The 21,236-nt window shown below is 34.2% G+C and overlaps 2 protein-coding genes across 14 annotated transcripts in view; one reads left to right on the top strand and one right to left on the bottom strand.

The window, feature by feature from the left end:
- Positions 1–21,236, bottom strand: part of srrm4 (serine/arginine repetitive matrix 4) — a 763,243-nt gene that overhangs the window by 398,149 nt on the left and 343,858 nt on the right. The gene's annotated exons all lie outside the window — the stretch shown is intronic.
- Positions 1–21,236, top strand: part of taok3a (TAO kinase 3a) — a 134,992-nt gene that overhangs the window by 83,430 nt on the left and 30,326 nt on the right. For 5 of the 10 annotated variants that reach the window (XM_073951993.1, XM_001922630.9, XM_073951991.1 and 2 more), the window contains exons 9-12: positions 483–576; positions 3,833–3,914; positions 16,618–16,785; positions 17,651–17,836. In XM_073951993.1, the coding sequence (XP_073808094.1) occupies positions 483–576; positions 3,833–3,914; positions 16,618–16,785; positions 17,651–17,836 (530 nt within the window). Of the gene's footprint in view, positions 1–482; positions 577–3,832; positions 3,915–16,617; positions 16,786–17,650; positions 17,858–21,236 lie in introns of all 10 variants that reach the window. The other 5 variants (XM_068221408.2, XM_009301256.5, XM_009301257.5 and 2 more) reach the window with 1 other exon arrangement.

Raw genomic sequence — 21,236 nt, 5'->3', positions numbered from 1 at the left:
TTTGGCTTTAGTTTAAATAAATTTATTATATTTATGTTAAATGAAGAGTTATTATTTTCAAATCCAGTCAACATTAAAAATGGCTAATGTTGGTTGGACTACAAAAAAAAGTCAACAAACTTATATAAAGTTTTTTAATAGGTCATGTTTTGGCCAACTAAAAAAATGAACAGTGCAAATTATTTTCTGAAGAAAGAAATTTGAATAAATATATACAGTTGAAGTCAGAATTATTAGCCCCTTTTTGATTTGATTTTATTTTTTTAATATTTCCCAAATGATGTTTATCAGAGCAAGGAAATTTTCACAGTATGTCTGATAATATTTTTTCTTCTGGAGAAAGTCTTATTTGTTTTATTTCAGCTAGACTAAAAGCAGTTATTAATTTTTCAAAAAAAATTTTTGGGACAAAATTATTGTCTGTTTGGGAGTTTCACCACACTTGTCAGTTTCTAACACCTCGGATTTTTGTTTTTTTCCAGCTGAACGCAAGCCTCCTCTCTTCAACATGAACGCTATGAGTGCCTTATACCACATCGCCCAAAACGACTCTCCCACCTTACAGTCCAATGAGTGGTGAGTTTCCCCTCTCACAGTCACTAAACTCAAGTTGACTCATATAAGATATAAATGTGTATATATAGTACTCCTACTCATCAAACATTATATACCCTCTCCACCACGCACTCCTCTCTCACTTTAACTGTGTTATGCAATAACCGTGACCCCAACTACCAATTTGTGATCTTTTGCTTTATCACTCAAACAGCCTTTCAGTGGCCTTCATATCTCTGATCTGCTCCAAAGCTGAAGGCCTGCCGGTATTTAAGGCTGATAATTTAGAGGTTGAAATTGAAAGGCTGTTTAATTGGGACAGAATGTTGAAGGCATCAAAATTTCAGTACAGCACGGTATGGTACAGTTCGATACGGGTCACCTTCATCAGGCTTATGTCTCCACTGTTAATTTAATGCACTGTATAAAAAGCTGGGTTCCACACAGGATTTGTGTTGTTGGGACAACATGAGAAATCAAGTTAACTTATTCATTTTTACAGTGTTAAGTTAAATGAACTTGGAATTAAGTGGTCCCCAAAAAACTTCAAGAATTGTCGTTTCAGCTAATTTTTATGTGCATTAGTATGGTGTCTTGTCTCGGCTGTGTATTTAAAAATGGTGCTTTCCGTGTTGTCTTTATCATGACTTGTTGAACACGTGACAATTCTTTGTAAGTCAATAGTGTTCAGCATCGAGTCTAGCTCCACTCTTTTAGTACCGATCTGTTGTGTAGGGACCTTTTTTGTTTTGGTACCTTTGACTATGGAAACAGATATCAATACGTACCATACCATACCTTGCTATACTGTATCAAACTGTATTGCTCGATGGAAAACGGTTAAAAGTCACTTTGCTGACCTTTTTTATTTTTGTTTTTCACTGTTTTTATTTGTGAAAAAGGATTTTTTTTTATGTTTACACACTGTAAAAGGCAATTAGTTTATTTACTTTAAAAAGTAAGTAAACCTATTGGTTTAATTTTTTTTTAACTTTTCTTAAAATGAGTAAACACATTGAAACATGAAACTGTTAAGCTTTTTAACATAATTATGCACATAGTTAATTTACTTAATTTTAAAGCAACATATTTACTCAATTATTTTCAAGTAAAGTCGACTAATCACTTTTAAAGGAACAGGTTTACTCACATTTTACAATGCATGATTTTGCATGGGACCTCACAATACCCAAAGGGTTCATATGGACACTATATTATAAAGTATTGTTCATAATTTTGATGGTCAGTTTTTTATGTTTTCTTACCAAAGACTGTATTATTATGAAATCATTTCCATTAAAAGAACTTTTCCATTTAAATTTATGACTTGATTATATTATTTGGTCTAACAAGATTATTCAGAATCAGAAATCATTCTAATATTTCTGTTTTTGGTTCTACAAATGATTTTTTCCAAGATTTATTTATTTTTTTTATTTTATTTTTAGATTTATTTGTTGTTGTTATTGTTGTTATAGTAAATGAGTTTTTTTCATTACTCCAGTTTTTGGTCTAAATTAATTCTTCAGAATCAGAAATCATTCTAATATTTCACTTTTTGGTTTTACAAATTATTTTTTCCAGACTTTGTTTTGTTATATTTTTTTGTTAGATATGTTTGTTAATTTTTTATAGCTAAGGTGATTTTTTTTAATCACTCCATATTTGGTCTAACAAGATAATTCAGAATCAGAAATCATTATAGTTGTTATAGGAAATGTGATTTCTTTTTTTCCCCCATTACTCCAGTTTTTGATCTAACTTGATTCTTCAGAATCAGAAATCATTGTAATATTTCACTTTTTGGTTCTTCAAATGATTTTTTTCCCCAGATGTTTTTTTAGATTTTTGTAGATTTTTATTTTATTTTATTTTATTTTTTAGATTTATTTGTTTTTGTTGTTGCTATAGCTTTATTACTCCAGTATTTGGTCTGAATTGATTCTTCAGAATCAGAAATCATTTTATTATTACACTTTTTGGTTCTACAAAAGATTTTTTTTACAGATTTTTATTAGCAATAGAAAAAATAAAAAACATTTTATAAAGAACATTTATTTGAACTTCTTAAAAAAACAATCTAAATGTATTTAGTTTTACTTTTTCACCAATTTATTGCATCCTTGCTAAAAAAATATAGATTTATTGGTAACACTTTACAATAAGGTACATTAGTTAATGCATTTACTAACATTAACTAATCATGAACAACACATGTACAGCATTTATTATTCATAATTGAACATTTACTAATGCATTAATAACATCCAAGTCCATGCTTGTTAACATTAGTTAATGCACCATGAGTTAACATGAACTAACAATGAACTATTGTATTTTCATTAACTAACGTTAACTAACATGAACAAATACAGTAGTAAATGTATTGTTCATTGTTTGTTCATGTTAGTAAATGCATTAACTAATGAACCTTATTGTAAAGTGTGACCGATTTATTTGACAAAAAAAAAACAACAACAACAACAACTCTTGACCACAAACTTTTAAACTATATGATCTAAAACACATTTTATGATTACAGGTGTCAAATCCAGTTCCTGGAGGGCCCTAGCTCTGCACAGTTTAGTTCCAAACTAATCAAGCACACCAGATCAAACTAATTAGCTGCGTCTGAAGTCACATACTCCAAACTACTGAATATTATTATGCTAAAAACAGTATGCTAGCTGAGTATTATGTCTGAATTCATAGAATTCGAAAAACAGTATGTGAGAAATACCCGGATGACCTAATTCCAGTGAGATTCTTTAGTGCACATTGAATGGACGCTATGCTATCCTATAATGCACTGCAAGAGAATTCATAAATGGTAGTGAAGCAACACAACTGACATGGGTTGATCATGTGACCATGACAAAATGGCGGATGTTGTACCTTAGCGTTCTGTTCATACTACTGACATTCATACTGTATAGAATTGTACAGTAGTACAGTAGTAAATTCAATTACAGTACCTACTGAGTAGTAGGTGATTTTAGACAGACACAGCCATTGAGTCCCTCAGTTTTGTTTGAAACCTACAGGTAAGTGTGTTGAGGCTGGGTTAAAACTAAACTGTGCAGAGCTGCGGCTCTCAGGAACTGGATTTTACACCTTACATTTTGTCAAAAAAATTGTTACTAATCGTTACTAATGCCATGACTTAAAAAAACAAGTTGGGTTTTGCAGCATTTCATGTTGACTGTACAACATTGCTTCATATGTTTATCTGTACATTTAGAAAGTTGCATAAATCTGCTACTTTTATTTTGTGAAGGTCGGATGCATTCCGGAGTTTCGTTGACTACTGCCTACTAAAAATTCCTCAGGACAGACCCTCCTCAGCAGAACTCCTGCGGGTGAGTGTTCGGCACGCATATAAAGTCCCTCATAAGCATTGCTCATCCGAGTTCAACCACGACTTGTGATTTGCCCACACACTACTGTTAATTCATTCTCACTTGGAGTCACGTTCTCAAACACACTCTGTAAACATGCGCTATGGAAAGGCAAAACGCTCATGTGATACTCAAACACAGATTGTTTTGTTTAGGCTCAGAAATGTAAACTTCTTATGCAGATTAAAGTCACGTAGTGAGACCTTTGACAAGCAGCATATGGTCCGGTCTACATTACTGCTGATTATGGCGAAGAATTGTGGAATTAGACGGAAATGGACTGTCTGAGATAAAAAAGGGGTTATCCAGAGTTTATTTTATATGTAGGTTGAGCTGTAATGTATTATACAGTCACAATAATAGACTTGGGTGAACAATTTCTTTGCAGTTTTCAAATATAGTTGCTTTTAAAGTGGTTTTACTCTGTCAGATTCTGCAATGTCAAATGATTCATGACATAATGCAAGTACACTACCATTCAAAAGTATCAAAAAATCAACACCAAGTTAAAATAATAATAATTTTAGCAAAGGTTTGTTAAAATAAAATCAGAATGAAATCTCACAGTATGTAAGCTTTATGGAAAAATCATTGGTTCCACTTTATATTAAGTGTCCTTAATTACTATGTACTTACATCAAAACAATAAATACAATGTACTTACTGTGTTTATAATGTATTTGAGAACACTTGTGGTGCTTTTGAATTGGGATAGAGGTTGGGTTATGGACAGGTTTGGTGGTATGGGTAGGTTTAAGGGTAGGTTAAGGTGTAAGGGATGGTCAAGTGTATTTATAAATGTAATTACAAAAGTTAATTGCAAATGTAATTGCATACATGTATTTAATCAAGCATAAGTACACAGTAAATGCATATATTTAAACAATAAGTACATTGTAACAAATTATTAGTTCCTATGTAAGTACATATTAGTTAAGGCCACTTAATATAAAGTGGGACCATCATTTTTAAATTAAATTCAAATTTATTTCTATAGCGCTTTTACAATGTAGATTGTGTCAAAGCAGCTTAACATAGATTACGTTAATAATAATAATAATAATAATTATAATAATGATGATAATAATAATAGTAATAATAATTCCTTACATTTCTATAGCACTTTTCTGTACACTCTAGCGCTTTACAAATTTTTGGGGGGAACCTTCCATCACCAGTGTGTAGCATCTACGGCAGCCATATTGCATCAGACTGCACACCAGCTGATTGGTGAAAAGGAGACTGTGATGAACCAATCATAATATGGTGATGGTTAGGAGACCTTGATGGACAGAGGCCAGTGGGCAAATTTGGCCAGGATGCCGGGGTTGAACCCCTACTCTTTTTCGAAGGACATCCTGGGATTTTTAACGACCACAGAAGGTCAGGACCTCGGTTTAACGCCTCACTAAGCATTATAGAGTCCCCTTCATTATACTGGAGCATTAAGACCCACACAGACCACAGGTTGAGCACCCCTGCTGGTCTCACTAAAGGCTGATTTATACTTGCTCTGTATGCTCCGGCGCAGCCTTCACGTGGTAGCATAGCCCTCTCTGTGGCTGACAGCGACGCTGATGCGCACCTCTCAAAAAATTTATTTGCATGTCACAACGATGTGTAGCGCAAACTCTGTAATTGGTTGGCTTGGTTTCACTGATGAGTGTGGGTGGGACCGAGAGTCACGCGAACTTTTTGGAGCAAATGTTTACAAGGGTCAAGTCCCATGTAGTACCTCCAGGTGGAAAACTTTTGTTTTGCGTTTACCTCATGATTAAAGTTGTTGCACGTCCGCCGCTTCCCGCCTCAAAATAAGCGAGTTTGAGCCACTTGTACATTAAGGTAGCATTCAGAAAAAACAAAACACCTGTAAAGACACTCGACACATAGGAATATAAAAACATAGCTGGCGTTTTGAAAGTGTTATTGCAGAGCAACACAAACAGCGCACAGAAGTATAAATGCACGGCAACGCGCAAGGCAGGCGCTGTGGGTCACGCCGATCACTCGACACAGAAGTAAAAACCAGGCTTAACAGCACTTCCGGCAGCAACCTAGCTAAATGTGAAGCATTGCCATAACAGGAATACATTGCAATTTGAAATATTTTACAATTAAACAATATCAATCAATAATATTTTATGATATATACTTAAATATTTTAAATATTAGACATTATTTAAATTCCTATGATATGTTACAATTTTACAGCTTTTATTACACGTTTTTGCTGTGGTCATGTTCATTCATTCATTTATTTTCTTTTCGGCTTATTCCCTTTATGAATTCGGGGTCGCCACTGCGGAATGAACCGCCAACTAATCCAGCACGTTTTTAAACAGCGGATGTCCTTCCTGCCGCAACCCATCTCTGGGAAACATCCACACACACACTCATTCACACACACTCATACACTACGGACAATTTAGCCTACCCAATTCACCTGTACCTTCACCTGTACTGTGGGGGAAACAGGAGCACCTGAAGGAAACCCTTGCGAATGCAGGGAGAACATGCAAACTCTACACAGAAACACGAACTGACCCAGCCACTGCGTCGCCTGTAGTCATGTTATTATTAAAATTTAAAAATCTGTTCATTTTGAATTCCCAATTATTATTTTGTTTCTCTGAAATTCCTTATACACTGTAAGAAAAGTTGAGTCAACTCAAAAAACAGCCCCGCAGCAATTTGCCTTACAATTTTAACTTTTTTTAAGTGCTTTAAAACTTTTTTTTTTATTATTTGAGGTCATCTGAAGTCATCAAATTAGTGATAGATAAACAGTGGAAGTCAACTATTAACCCGTCTGTGAATTATTTTTCTTTTTAAAAATATTTCCCAAATGATGTTTAACAGGAAAAGGAATTTTGCACAGTATTTCCATTAATATTTTTTCTTCTGGAGAAAGTATTATTTAATTTATTTCAGCTAGAATAAAATCAGTTTTTAATAAAAAAAAATAAAAAAAACATTTTAAGGTCAAAATTATAAGCCCCTTGAGCAATATTTTTTTTCAGATTAAAACTAAAAAAAAATGTAAAAGTTTTTTTTTGTCAAAACTATTATGAAAAAATCTTGCCCTTTAACAGAAATTGTGGAAAGTCTATGGGGGCTAATAATTCAGGAGAGCTTATAGTTCTGACTTAAGCTGTATCTCTAGTATATTATTTTAATTATTTTAGTATATAAAAATTTTGTGTATCATGTAACTTCCATAGTAACTTAACACACACATTCATAAACCTCAATTCATCATTTCACACTCGTAAAAAAGTCGATAACTGCACTTTCGCAGAGATAAAAACACCCCTGCGCAGTTGGCGACTACACTTCCTCTTCTCCATATCTGTCAGTACTTCCTGCTCTCATGACAGTGGGTTCCTTGCTCATCCATCCCTGCTGACTCACACACACACACACACACACGCGCGCACAGCCAAGCGCTCAAACCCACAGAGTATGTCATTCTGCTGTTTTTCATTTGCTCACTTCCTGTGCCAACTAAATCCTTGGAGGGTTAATAAAAGCAGGAGGAATTTTCGATTGTGCGCGTGTGTAACGTAACTAATATAACCATGACTTTTTCTCAAACCCAATCACTGCGGCCGTAGGTGGACATATTTGCCGCACAGTGACTAATGTTCCTGATATCCTGCTGTGGTGGGAGGCTTATGGATTTCTATCGTCACCAAAATAAACGTGCGGATGAATGTAGCGCTACAGTTATGGGTTATGGGTAATTATTGGCTGCGGGGCGGCTCTGGATGCGTGACCATAAAGGGATGATGGTGCTGCCGAAGTGATTCATCTGTTTGTTTGTTTGTTTGCGCTCTGTATGGGTCTGTTTGTGTGGGTGCATGTTACAGGTTACGGCTGATCTCGTTGGTGGACACAGGTAATCCTGTTTAACACTGAGAGCTTAGTGTCATGCTAGACATGCACTTTAGGCACGACCTCACAGAGGGTGGGCGGCCCAGAAAGCCAAGCCTGAACACTTTTGTAGGAACTCCTTTTGATGCGTTTCATGCCATTTGAAAGCCTTTTTGTAGTAGTGAAATCCTGGAAATTGGAATACGCTGTTGAAGTCAGAATTATTAGCCCTCCTGTATATTTTTTGTCTCCAATTTCTGTTTAATAGAAAGATGATCTTTATCAACACATTTCTAAACATAATAGTTTTAATAACTCATTTCTAAAAACTAATTTCTTTTATCTTTGCCATGATGACAGTGCATAATATTTTACTAGATATTTTTCAAGATACTAGTATTCAGCTTAAAGTGACATTTACTTTGTTATTTGGGTTAATTAGGTTATTTAGGCAAGTAAGGGTAATTAGGCAAATTATTACCTGTTTCCACTGAGTAGTACGGTACGGGTTGGTACGGGTCACCTTTATTAGGCTTGCGTTTCCACTACTAAAGGGGTACCAATTGTACTCTTGGTTGGCGTAGTGTACACCAGAAAGTTTCAGTCAACATAATTCTCGCTAGAGGAAATGTCTACAGAAAAGCTGTACAGGTCGTTCACATATATGAGAATCACTTCTCACAACACAGATGCTTTTTAAACAAATACTTGTGTATAAATGTGTATTACTCACCTTTCTATGAACATGATTTGATTATAACTGCGGATAATTGATTGCGCGAATAAACCTATGTAATGTCTGCGATTTGTATAAAATAAATGTATAAATGCAACATATATGAACACCTTACAGTCTCTGATATGTTACCTATCGCAGGAAAAGCTACACACAACATACATTTAGTCCTTAGTTGGGTTAAAAATCAACATGCAACATATAGCTCACAGTCAGAAGAAACCTCTCATCTGTATCTTTATTCTTCACCAGCACATGTAATCTCTTGTTAGAAAGTAATTCCATCATTCAGAGTTGATAATATTTCAAAAGATGATGATAAAAGTTAAACATTGCAGTTTATTCATGTTTTAGGTTGCTGAAAGAATCATTTGCTCCTTTGTTTTTTCCAGCTTTTTTTTTCAGAAGCACTTCAGTAATCACGCGAACATTATTATTATCAGCTAAAAAAGTTTGTTGTTTCAAATATAGACACGCGGTGAGCGTATGCGAGAAAGCAAAACCGATCGAGCATTAGGCGGCCTTGTAAAAAAATATGGGGCACAGGGTAGATTCTGCTCTTCTTCTTCGATTTGTGGCTGCTTATCAAGAGGACAACAAGGTTTGTTTGAGCTCGGGTCGACCATGGCTCATTATTATATGTATATATTATTATGGTGTAATGTCTCAGCTGTGTAAATAAAAATGGCGGTTGAGTGAGTTATTTCTGTAAACCAATAGCATTCAGTTGCACTTCTTGCTCTGAATTTTGGTACCCTTTTGTTGTGCTAGCTACCCTTTGCAAAGGGTACCCAAAAAGTGGGATGGTACGGTTCGCTTTTGGGTACGTTTTGACCGTGGAAACAGCCATAAAAAGGTACCGAACTGGACCGTACCATACGGGAACACTCAGTGGAAACAGGCCATTATTTTATAATGATGATTTGCTCTATAGACCAGTGGTCCTCAACCACTGGTCTGCGTATTAATTGGTACGAGCTGCACAAGAAATCAATAATTATTTTCGTTTTGTCTGAACAATCTTTTATTTTAAAAAAATGACTGTGTTCTCTCACTTACATCTTGGTCACTTGAGCACCCAAATTTAATGCACAAGCAGCAAAATGAGTAAGACATCTTAGGAAATTTTCTTTGCGAAGGGGAAAAGTCCAGTGAACGACCCACAAACTGCCAAGGATTAGATCTGCAACCCTTTTGTCAAAAAATCAGGTGAATGCAAATGACAGCGGCCTTCTAGTGTTCGTTCGCATATTGCGTCTTTTCTAGAGTTTGCGCAAGTGCATTATTTCCAATGGATGTGCATGGCTTGCACATGCAAGTGACGTGATGTGCTCGTGCCTTCCAGATGCACACAGTTAAATAAATGCCGGGCACAGAGAGTCACGTGACAAGAACTGACCGATTAGCTTCAGCTTGTATGGAATGTACACATTCAGTAGACTAAGGCAGACACAGAAATGAGACGCAGATTCAGAGTTCTATTAATTTGCAAATAGCATAAATATTACAAATGTAAACATTACGTGAGCAGGTTACACTGTGACTGCGTGTCCTGGCAAAGTGATGCATGACAAGATTTGCAGTGATAAGAAATTTGTCTGTTTGCACCAGACGTGACACAAACTTTAAGTACAGCCATTCAGAAGCACATAATAGTGCACTTACTAGACTCCAATGAAATGGTAAGGTTTATACTTTAATTAATACATATTAAATCTCTTTAACATTAATAAATGTACATGCTGAGCTGAATCACTGATATGTGTTGGTTTCCACTGAGTCAGTTCTAAAGTTCAATTTGAAACTGTTCATTTATTATTATTTGTTCTTTTGTGAGTTTGAATTGCTTTTAAACTCACATTATTAGCATTTAGCACTGAATAAAGCACATGAGGTGTACCTGAGGTGATCATTGTCAGTGTATCCTGTCGTTCAGCTGCATGAAATAGAGGAAGCCATTTCTAAAATATAAATTGCTCGATAGTCAGGCACGCTACTGTTGGTTTCGTCAATCTGGCAACCTGCGCCTGCTAGCGTTTTGAACCAGGAGTGCAATACCTAGTTCAACCACTGGGTGTTGAACTTGCATACTGCACCTTTTAGTATCTATAAAATGCACTTAATATATCATAAAAAATGTACATCCTTGAAAATGTACCTTTTTCTAATGCAGGTTTGCATATTTGCTATATGCCATTTTTTAGCATTAATAATGCAGGTAGTGTTATGCCAGAACATATTAAAATGTAAAATTATGCTTTAAATGTACACATAGTGCATATATTTAACTGAGAAAATGAAGTGTGCAACATTGAACACATGCACTCATGCATGTTGCAGCTTTAATTATGTGCTGAAGGGGGAAGGGCTATCAGACTCTAATGCTAAGTGACAAAATCCTTACAACATTTATACACTGCACAATATAGTGTGTAATATGAGGCACAACTCTTACATTCTTAGATAATGTCTAGGTATGACTGACTTATTGTAGATGTCACCCCAATAGCATAGGAATATATTTTAGTTGCTTGAGCAAAATGATTGCCAGGACCGTTCAGTAGTCACTAAACTGGCTAAAATGCCTTGTCTATGACCTGATCCACCTCAATTCTTGACCTAAAGAGGGGAAAAAAATGAATTTTGACCCACTTTTGGTTTTGCTATCCTTCACTAATACCTCAAGTCTGGCCTTTCAAGCTCCTTAAGATCTAAAAGAAGTCATTAATCTGAGTCTAGCTTTCATTTGTTCCATTACCACCATTCCAACTGCTGTATTTATCTGACACGAGGTCTAAATCCACCTCAGTTCTTGACCTACAGAGGGTCTTGTAAGATGAGAATGTAGTGTATATCACTCAACGTCAGACCGTTGCAGAGCTGGCTGTCTGCAAGACTTTAGATTATGCAATTTCCTCCCATTTAAAGGAGATAATCCTATAGATTAGTTTCCTCTCATTCTGGTCAGTCCCAGATGTCCGTTTAGAGAGCCGAATGCTTATCTGTGTTATCATCGGGAATCTGACCTGCTAGCTGTAACTGTCTTTGCTGGGCTTAAAGGTTGAGCCGTTTGCTTTTACCAGCTCACCACATTGACGTGACCTGTTTAAACTAAATGCCTGTTTAAGTGCTTAATTTCATGCTAAATCACTCTTGTTAGAGGTTGATTTATCATAAAGCTGCACGATATTGGAATTATTTTAATTAAACCGCAGTACTGGAATTACATTGGCAACCTATTTTTTTTTTCTTTCTACGATACATATTGCAATATTAAATATCATTTCACCATTTGAAATAAAAAAGATCTATTTGGAAAGAAATCATCATTTTTAGATACATTGGGATGATTTCCTAAAGGAGTGCATCTACATTAAATATAATAAACCAATCACAAACATTGTTAACTTCATGGAGAGCAACGATACTGTACAAAAAAAATACACAGAGCTTTATGATTTTCTGGAAGTCTAGCAATATTCAGGTACACATTTTTACTTATGTAAATGTATAGTCTTCATTGTATAAATACACAAATACAATTAATCTAGTTAAATATATAATTGCATTTTCTTACACCTGAATACTTTAAACTGACTTGAAATACTAACACAGTCACAGACCCTAAAACACACATAAATGGTAAATATTTAGGTAACTTTATGGTTAAATGTTGCGGTGACTCCACAAATCATGAGTGTTTTCAAATGAGGCTCCTGGTCAGTTATAATACCCGTCTGCAGTTTTGGGTAAGTTACTTTTAAAAAAAAGTAATAATTACAAATTACTGACTATTACTGGAAAATTGTAAAATCAGACTACTCATTACTTTACTTTAAATTACTCTTAAAACATATAAAATATACCTATAAAAATACTAAATAAGCTGCAGCTCTTTCAGGAATTTAATATACACTGAAATACTTTTTGTTGTGTTGATCATTGCAGCTTGACACATTCAAAAGACTTAAAGAGTTCACCCAAAACTTTAAAATCTCTCATCATTTACTTGTTCCAAATCTGTTTGGAACATTTAGAAGAAAACTGGACACCTGTAACCATCCATAGTATGAAAACGCACTGCAGTGTTTGAGTGTTCTGTGTTTGTCTAAAGTATAAAGCTGATTGGTCAGTTCTTGCCGCGTCACTCGTGGTTTTCAACTGGGTGATGAGAGATGAGATGATGAGAGATTCTACATTTAAGGCTTTACAGAATAAAATTGATGCTGTCAAATAGACAGCTTGATTTAAAACTAAGCAAAAAAAATGACCATTCAGTCTAATTCAAACAGATTCATGAGAATGGCTTAGGCCTGGGAATACACACACACACACACACACACTCACACACACACACACACACACACACTCACACTCACACTCACACAATCTATGGCAAGTGCTACAAAAAAAGGTCTTTATGATGCTTGTTTATGAGGAAAGATTTGCTATTTGCTTGTCTTTAGTCCTAAAGTTAGGCTTGACAATAAATGTTCGAGAGCAGCCGCTTTGAGGAATGGGACAGGGATTAATTTGGATTTTGGATTGTGCTTCTAACCGTTTTCTCCAGTTGACCCAGTTGAGTAACGGAAAGAACTGCAACATCACCAATAAATTTCAAAGACTCTCGGTTTGTGGTTTTACAGAGCGCGACTTCACGAAAGCAGTTAACATGCAGCCATATGAACTCCAGTCGGCTCCCTTTTTATTTCCATTGAGGAGGTGAGATCAAGTCCCCGTTTAGCCAGACATGTCAGAAAGCCTCTTCCATGTGCCATATGTCCAGTCAAGGCCACATTACACATCAGCACCCTCTAGCGAACAGAGGACAAACCTGAAATGACGTAATCCTGAGCACAAGCGGAGTAATCCGGCATGCAGAGAGGATTGAGACTGAGGGTTTATTTCATGGCCGTTGAATTGCATCATGTTTAACCCCCAAATGTTTCTCCTAAAATGAAATAAACGCTGCTCATGTACTTTTCAGGTGAACACAAGCCCAAATAATAACACTTTGCTCCTCATAAATGTACAGTAATGAAACCTTGTATATGTCACCCTGGACCAAAAAAACAGTTATCAGTGGCTACGTTCACATGGGCATCAGTAATCTAATTATTTGCCTTAATCTGAATAAGACAATAATATGATTAAGGTGTTTACATGAGTTGCTTTTTCAATGTTCATGATCCCATTTTACATGTTATAGTACTTGGTTTGATTAACGTCATTATGACACTGGTGAAACGTTGGAAGAAACTAAAGTCCCTTTTTAAGTCATTTCACTTATCGGCCATCTTTGAAACCACTCAGACATTCTGTTTGAATAGGGAAACATTAGATTCTCCACAATTGCTTGCCAAACTTACGTATGACATTCATAATAATTTCATTTCTGTTAGGTTCGAGTATGACTTTAGTCGGAGTGTTCTCTTAGTCGTATTAAAATCGGAGGATTGCTGTCAATGTGAACATACTCAATGACTACGTTTACATGGACATCAATAAATTGCTTGCCAAACTTGCGCATACATTTCAGATTAATTCCAATAAAATTAAACAACATCTGTCTCTTTAGTTCGTTTATGTACCCAAGTCTGGTCAGTGTAACCAACTATTTTCAATGAAAAGGCGCTAGGCTCTGCTTGAAATGTCGTCAAATGTTGCTATATTGCATCATACGTCAATTTGCATATTACAGACATCATCACGTCCAGCAGTTTCTGTTTGTTCAACAGCCTATGGTAAATAAAGGGGTATTTATATTTGCACTACGCTTTATGTATGCATGTCAATTTAATTACATTTATTGCTGTTTGAATACAGTATATCAGTATACAGATGTGTAGTGAATTTGAAGTAATGTTTCAATCATATTAAACTTTCACTGTCTCTAAAATCTCTGATTTATGAACAAGAATAAATGGTCAAATAAAATAGTTAATTTTAAAACAAAGGATAAGCAGATTGGTTTGACTGTACAAGGGAAATACCTCACACGGTGCTAAATCATTTGGCGTTGGTACACAGAGGGGACGCCGCTTGTGAGTGTTCTGAGGCAGGGGAGGGGCCGATGACATCACCCACAGCTCGTTAGGAAGAGGAATGGTACAGTACAGACATGAAAATCTATAAAAAAAAAATCTTCAGTACTTCCAAAAAGGTGCTAGATTTGCTGCTAGTCGCCTTTTTGAAGATTTGTTGCTAGGGGGATCTAAAAAGTCGCTAAATATAATAAAAGTTGCTCAGTTGGCAACACTTCATCTGGTGCAAGCCCCTCCCCCAAAGAATCATCAGTCTATATCGATTACTGATTGGCTCCTGTACGAGAAGGTGGGGCTTTGTTCGCCATATTGTCCGTTACGCTTTTTCTTATTCAACACTATACGAGTGACATGGCTTGTATATTCTATAGTCTTTGGTTTTACGAAATAACAGCTTGTGTTCATCATGGCACCATATGTAATTTTGTTACATTTTTAATTTTCAAACTAAACTTACTGCAGTTGATTTCCGTGCGTGCAAACAGATAAGGTTTTATTCATGGCCCCATGACAAACTCTGAGGTACTGGATAAGAGCATAGTCATCATTTCCTGCTCGCACCAAAAATGTGCTCTCTTGCTTGAAGTTGTGCTCATTTGTTTGTTGTAAACGCCTGACAATTGCCGTGTGTGCAACCTGTCGCAAAATGTAGTGAAAAGTACTACGAAATGGTAATAGCTGGGTTGCGGTGTTTACATGTCTGTTCTTCACTTCAATAATGTGAGTAAAATTGGCATACTCCACATTTTGATTTCATTTCTGTTAAGTTTGAGTATGACTTTAGTCGGAGTGTTCTCTTAGTCGTATTAAAATCGGAGCATTGCTGTCCATGTAAACATACTAAATGACTACGTTTACATGGACATCAATAAATTGCTTGCCAAACTTACGATTAAATTTCATATTAACTCCAATAAAATTAAACGACATCTGTCTCTTTAGTTCATTTCTAAACCCAAGTCTGGTCAGTGTTGCCAACTATTTTCAATGAAAAGGTGCTAAACTCTGCTTGAAAAATCATTAAATGTTGCTAGATTGCATCATACGTCAATTTGCATATTACAGACATCATGTTCAGCAGTTTCTGTTTGTTCAACAGCCTATGGTTAATAAAGGGGTATTTATATTTGCACTACATAGGCATGTCAATTTAATTACATTTATTGCTGTTTGGATACAGTATATCAGTGTATATAGATGTGTAGTGAATAAGCAGTAATCTTTCAGACATATTAAACTTTTTCTTAATCAGATTATTATCGTAGTCGTATTAAAATGACTACGTTTACATGCACATCTATGATTAAATTATTTGCCTTAATCTGAATAAGACAATAATATGATTAAGGTGTGTACTTGAGTTGCTTTTTAAATGTTCCTTTCATGTTCCCATTTCATGTAATAGTACATGAGTCAGTTAACGTCATTACGTTACCATTCGACTTTAGTTTTCTTCGACATTTCCTATAGCACATGTCTTTGGACTGTGGGGGAAACCGGAACACCCGGAGGAAACCGAGGCCAACACGTGTGAGCTAAAGCTCGAACCAGCAGCCTTCTTGCTGTGAGATGATAGTGCTAACTACTGAGGCACCGTGTCACCCCTATCATTACTTAATATTATACAATATTAATATTATACAATTATGCAATAATTTGAGCCATAAAGTGTGACTCATTAGATACCAACATAAGACATCATTTTGAAGTCATATGAAGTCTGTGTGTGTACAATTGATTGCCACTTGTTTTATTTTAGTTTTTTTTTTTTTTTTTTTTTTTTGTTTACAGGGTCAATGCACATTAATAAACATTACTGTAAAATGTGCCAGAATTAGCCAAAAATGGCTATTTTTCATCCGTAGACCCCTTACAGAATGTTAAAAAGTCACACCTAAAATAGAAGCACAACATTAATCAATAAATACACTTTTATATTCGTCTTGCCATTTTCATAAGCTCTGTGATAAATTTCATAAATGTCATTTCTGTCCCTCTTTGTCTGTCCTAGCATGAGTTTGTTAGGAGAGATCGTCCTCTACGAGTCCTCATCGATCTTATCCAGAGGACGAAGGATGCAGTCCGAGAACTGGACAACCTGCAGTATCGTAAAATGAAAAAAATCCTCTACCAGGAGAAACACAACGGCCCAATGGGGGAGTCTCAGGAAGAGGAGGAGGTGGGTATAGAAAAATATTGAAAAAATGAAAGGCCCCAATGTGTGTGTTGTATATCTTCAAACAGTATGTACAGTGGAAGTCAGAATTATTAGCCCCCTTTGAATTTCTTTTTCTTTTTTAATAATTCCCAAGTTATGTTTAACAGAGCAAGGAAATTTTCACAGTATGTCTGATAATATTTTGATAATATCTTCTAGAGAAAGTCTTATTTGTTTTATTTCAGCTACAATAAAAGCATTTTACATTTTAAGGTCAAAATTATTAGCCCATTTAAGCTAAATTTATTTCAATAGTCTACAGAACAAAGCATTGTTATACAATACCTTGGCTAATTAACCTAACCTGCATAGTTAACTGAATTAACCTAGTAAGCCTTTAAAAGTCACTTTAAGCTGTATAGAAGTGTCTTGAAAAATAATTAGTTAAATATTATTTACTGTCATCATGGCAAAGAGAAAATGAATCATTTATTAGAAATGAGTTATTAAAACTATTATGTTTATAAATGTGCCGAAAACAATCTCTTCGTTAAACAGAAATTGCGGGAAAAAAATAAACAGGGGGGCTAATAATTCTGACTTCAACTGTATATTACATCAATGTATATTTGTTGGATAGAGCAGTGTTTCCCAACCCTGTTCCTGAAGGCACACCAACAGTACACATTTTCAAACTTTCCCTAACTAAACACACCAGCATTATCTCATCAGAGGATAAGAAGAGACTCCAAAACCTGAAGTTAATAGGTCAGATAAGGGAGACATCCAAAATATGTACTGTTGGTGTAATATTATTTCCAGTATGTAATTGAATTAAATTTCAGTTTTCAGAAAGAATGTGTGTGTGTCTCTGTTTCCTGTGCAGGATGGAGATCAGGCGGGCTGTAAGATGAACAGTTTGGGCAGTAACCATTCAATTCCCAGCACCTCAGTGAGCACCGGCAGTCAGAGCAGCAGCGTGAACAGCCTGCAGGAGGTGCCGGACGACTCCTGCTCTGAGCTGCACCACGACTACGACAGCACCCTCGAGTCTTCCACACAACACAAAAAGGTCCCAGACGCACAGCACATGGTCAGACTTCATTTATTTTCTTCATTTAAAGCAATATACTGCAGGGGAACAAGGTACAATAAAACTCATAGCCCACATAGAAATCTGATACATGTGGCAATATATGCAATTTTCATATGACATGCAAGTTCATGCAATGTCATATATATAGTTGCAGCATATATTTTGAAAAAATTGCAAAAATTTCTTACAGTTGAAGTCAAATTTATTAGCCAAAAAATGAATATTATTATTTTTTGTGTTGCTTAATGGAGATTTATTTTCAAAACATTTTAAACAGAATAGTTTTAATAACTCATTTCTTCTGGCTTTGCTATGATGACAGTATGTAATATTTTACTAGTCATTTTGCTATATACTAATAATCAACTTAATAATATTCAAGTGCAATGTTACGTCTTAGAATAGCATTGAATAAATTGCTATAACGTGCTTAGGGAGTGTTGGATGTAGACAAAATGTATGTTGGAAATATAAAACATCCTAACATTACATTCTAAAGAAGCAAAAACAAATCTTAAGAGATTTTGTTTGTGTTAGCTGTGGAAAGTGCTACATTTTTACTTATTTTTCTTAATTCTGTGAAATTAACCTTATTTTAGTCATAAAAATGTAAAATTAGAATTTTTAAGGATGAAGATTGAAACTTCAGCATCTACTGCTTGAAATTATATATGGCACTTTATGCTGACAAAAAAAATGCAAGCATCTTAGGGATCTAAATTGTCAGTACCAGTTTTTCACTAAAAATGCCTAGAATAACATTGAATTAGTTGATATAATTTGCTCAGGGAATGTTGGATGTAGACAATTTGTATTGGATGTATAAAACATCATAGCATTTATTTCTAAAGAAGAAAAAAACATTAACTGGAAAATCTTTTTCTTTAAATTCTGGAAAATTTTCTGTCTGTTCATATGTTTTTAGACCAAACAATATTTTAAATTGGACTTTTAATTGATACAGATTGAAACTTAAAAAATAAAATAAAATATATATATATATATATATATATATATATATATGTRTATATATATATATATATATATATATATATATATATATATATATATATATATATATATATGTATATGTATATGTATATATATATATATATATATATATATATATATATATATATATATATATATATATATATATATATATATATATATATATATGTATATATATATATATGTATATATATATATATGTATATATATATATATGTATATATATATATATGTATATATATATATGTATATACAAAATAGCTCTAGGTCTTTTAGGGTTAAGTTGGTTAATATTGTTAACTATAGTAGGCAAGTTATCGGATAACAGTGGTTTGTTTTGTAGCCAGTCGGAAAAATATATTTCTTAAGAGGGTGTATAATGTTGACCTTAAATTAGTAATATTGTCATTATTAATGTCACTACAGGAACTTTTTACACCTGACAGGAGATGATTTTTATCATATCAAATTTGTACACACTGAGTGTTGTGTTTGATTTCGTGTTTAGTCTGTAGATTTTAATTTGGCAATTTTATTTTGTTTGATTTTTTACATTTATCTATTTATTATTTTTCTTTTCTTTTTTTTTCAATTATTGTTTTAAGATTTACCTGTCTAGGGACTGCACAACATATCTTTCCTTTTTGAGGTTAATGTATTTTTGGTGGCCCTGTTAAATAAATTAATTAAATTCAGGTAATATTGATTTTTTTTTAATCTTTTATTCCAGACAAACTAAAAGAAATAAGACATTTTTTTCCTAAAGAACATAATATAATTGGAACTGCTGTGAAATTTTCCCTGCTCTGTTAAATATCATTTGGGAAATATTTGAAAATAAAATCTAAATTTCACAAGAGGGCTGATAATTTTGACTTCAACTGTATGTACATTTTTTTGAACCATTGGAATTACAAAAAATGCATACATGTTTAATTTTATTACTGTAACTATAATATTATGTGCTTTCATATATGATAATTATTTATAGAATATAATATACGGCTCAGGTAGATTGCTGGAAGTAATTTCTTTTTTTGTTGTCAGTCATATAATTATCATTAGAATGGCTTGTTACAATTTGATGGGCTTAACATCATCTTTCAGAGCACTACCAAATATATTTGATGTAATAGATTTACTGTTCTAAATGACCTGTCTTGCCCAAATATTGCATATTTGTCTATTATACAGTTTACAATGCAATAAGCATTGGTTACTGAGCATCATTTTTGAGTATGTGTAAAACTTTCCACAGACAAAATGACACTTTTTTTTTTTTACAATTGTCAGTGACATTTTATAAATTCCATCTTAAATAAAATAAATAGTACAAGAAGCCCTAAATCAAACAAAGTTATAAACATACACATGTAAGTTAATTCTCAACAAACCGATTTCCATTATTTACATTATTTACCTTATTTTTCCGCTGACGAGTGGGCGCAGCCATTTGAATCATTTTGGCTCAAGACTTCCTGTCTCATTCACTTCCATTCCTTTTTATATGTTAAAAAAAGCTTGTTATGCTGCTTAACATTGCAAACTGATATTTTCTCTATTATCTTAATCTACTTTGTCTGTATAGTCATGCAAACGCTTGCTTGTAGAGCAAGTAGTTTGACCATTTTCTGAAACGATCACAAAAACGAGCACACGTCCGCATTGAAGAATAAGGTCAATATTTAATAATATTTAATGATTGTGTTTAAAGTGAAACCAGAACAAACTTTTTACTTGCTTGATGTTATTGTATTATGTCACACTTTCATATCTATATATACATACATACATACATACATACATACATACATACATACATGCATACAGTTGAAACTAGAAGTTTACATACACTGTATAAAAAGGAACATAACCATTAAAAAAAAAAGTCAGATGTTAATGTGACAACTTTTTCTCTTTTAGGTAAGTTAGATTATCAAATTTGTTTCTGTTATGCTTAATAGCAGAATAATATGAGAGAAATTTTTTGAGAAATTATTATAACTTTTCTTGAAAGTCAAGTTTACATACAATAAGATTATTATGCCTCTAAAAAAAGCCCAGATGATGGTGTCAAGGTTTTTAAGTTTCTGATTGGCTAATTGACAACATTTGAGTTAATTGGAGGCACAACTGTAGAATAGTATTTAAGGAAAACCTCAAACACACTGCTTCCTTTTATGGCAACATGGGAAAATCAACAAGCCAGAATCAACAAAAAAGCCAGATTACAGTTTGCTAAATGACACTGGGGAAAATAATATATTTGGAGACATGTCCTGTGGTCTGATGGAACTAAGATTGAACTGTTTGGCCATAACAACGTTACATTTGGAGGACAAAGGGGAAAGCTTACAAGCCTAGG

Source organism: Danio rerio, chromosome 5 (assembly GCF_049306965.1).
Source record: "Danio rerio strain Tuebingen ecotype United States chromosome 5, GRCz12tu, whole genome shotgun sequence".
Classification (NCBI taxonomy): Eukaryota; Metazoa; Chordata; class Actinopteri; order Cypriniformes; family Danionidae; genus Danio; species Danio rerio.
Note: the sequence above shows the minus strand (reverse complement) of the source record. Positions and strands in the feature narration are given on the sequence as shown.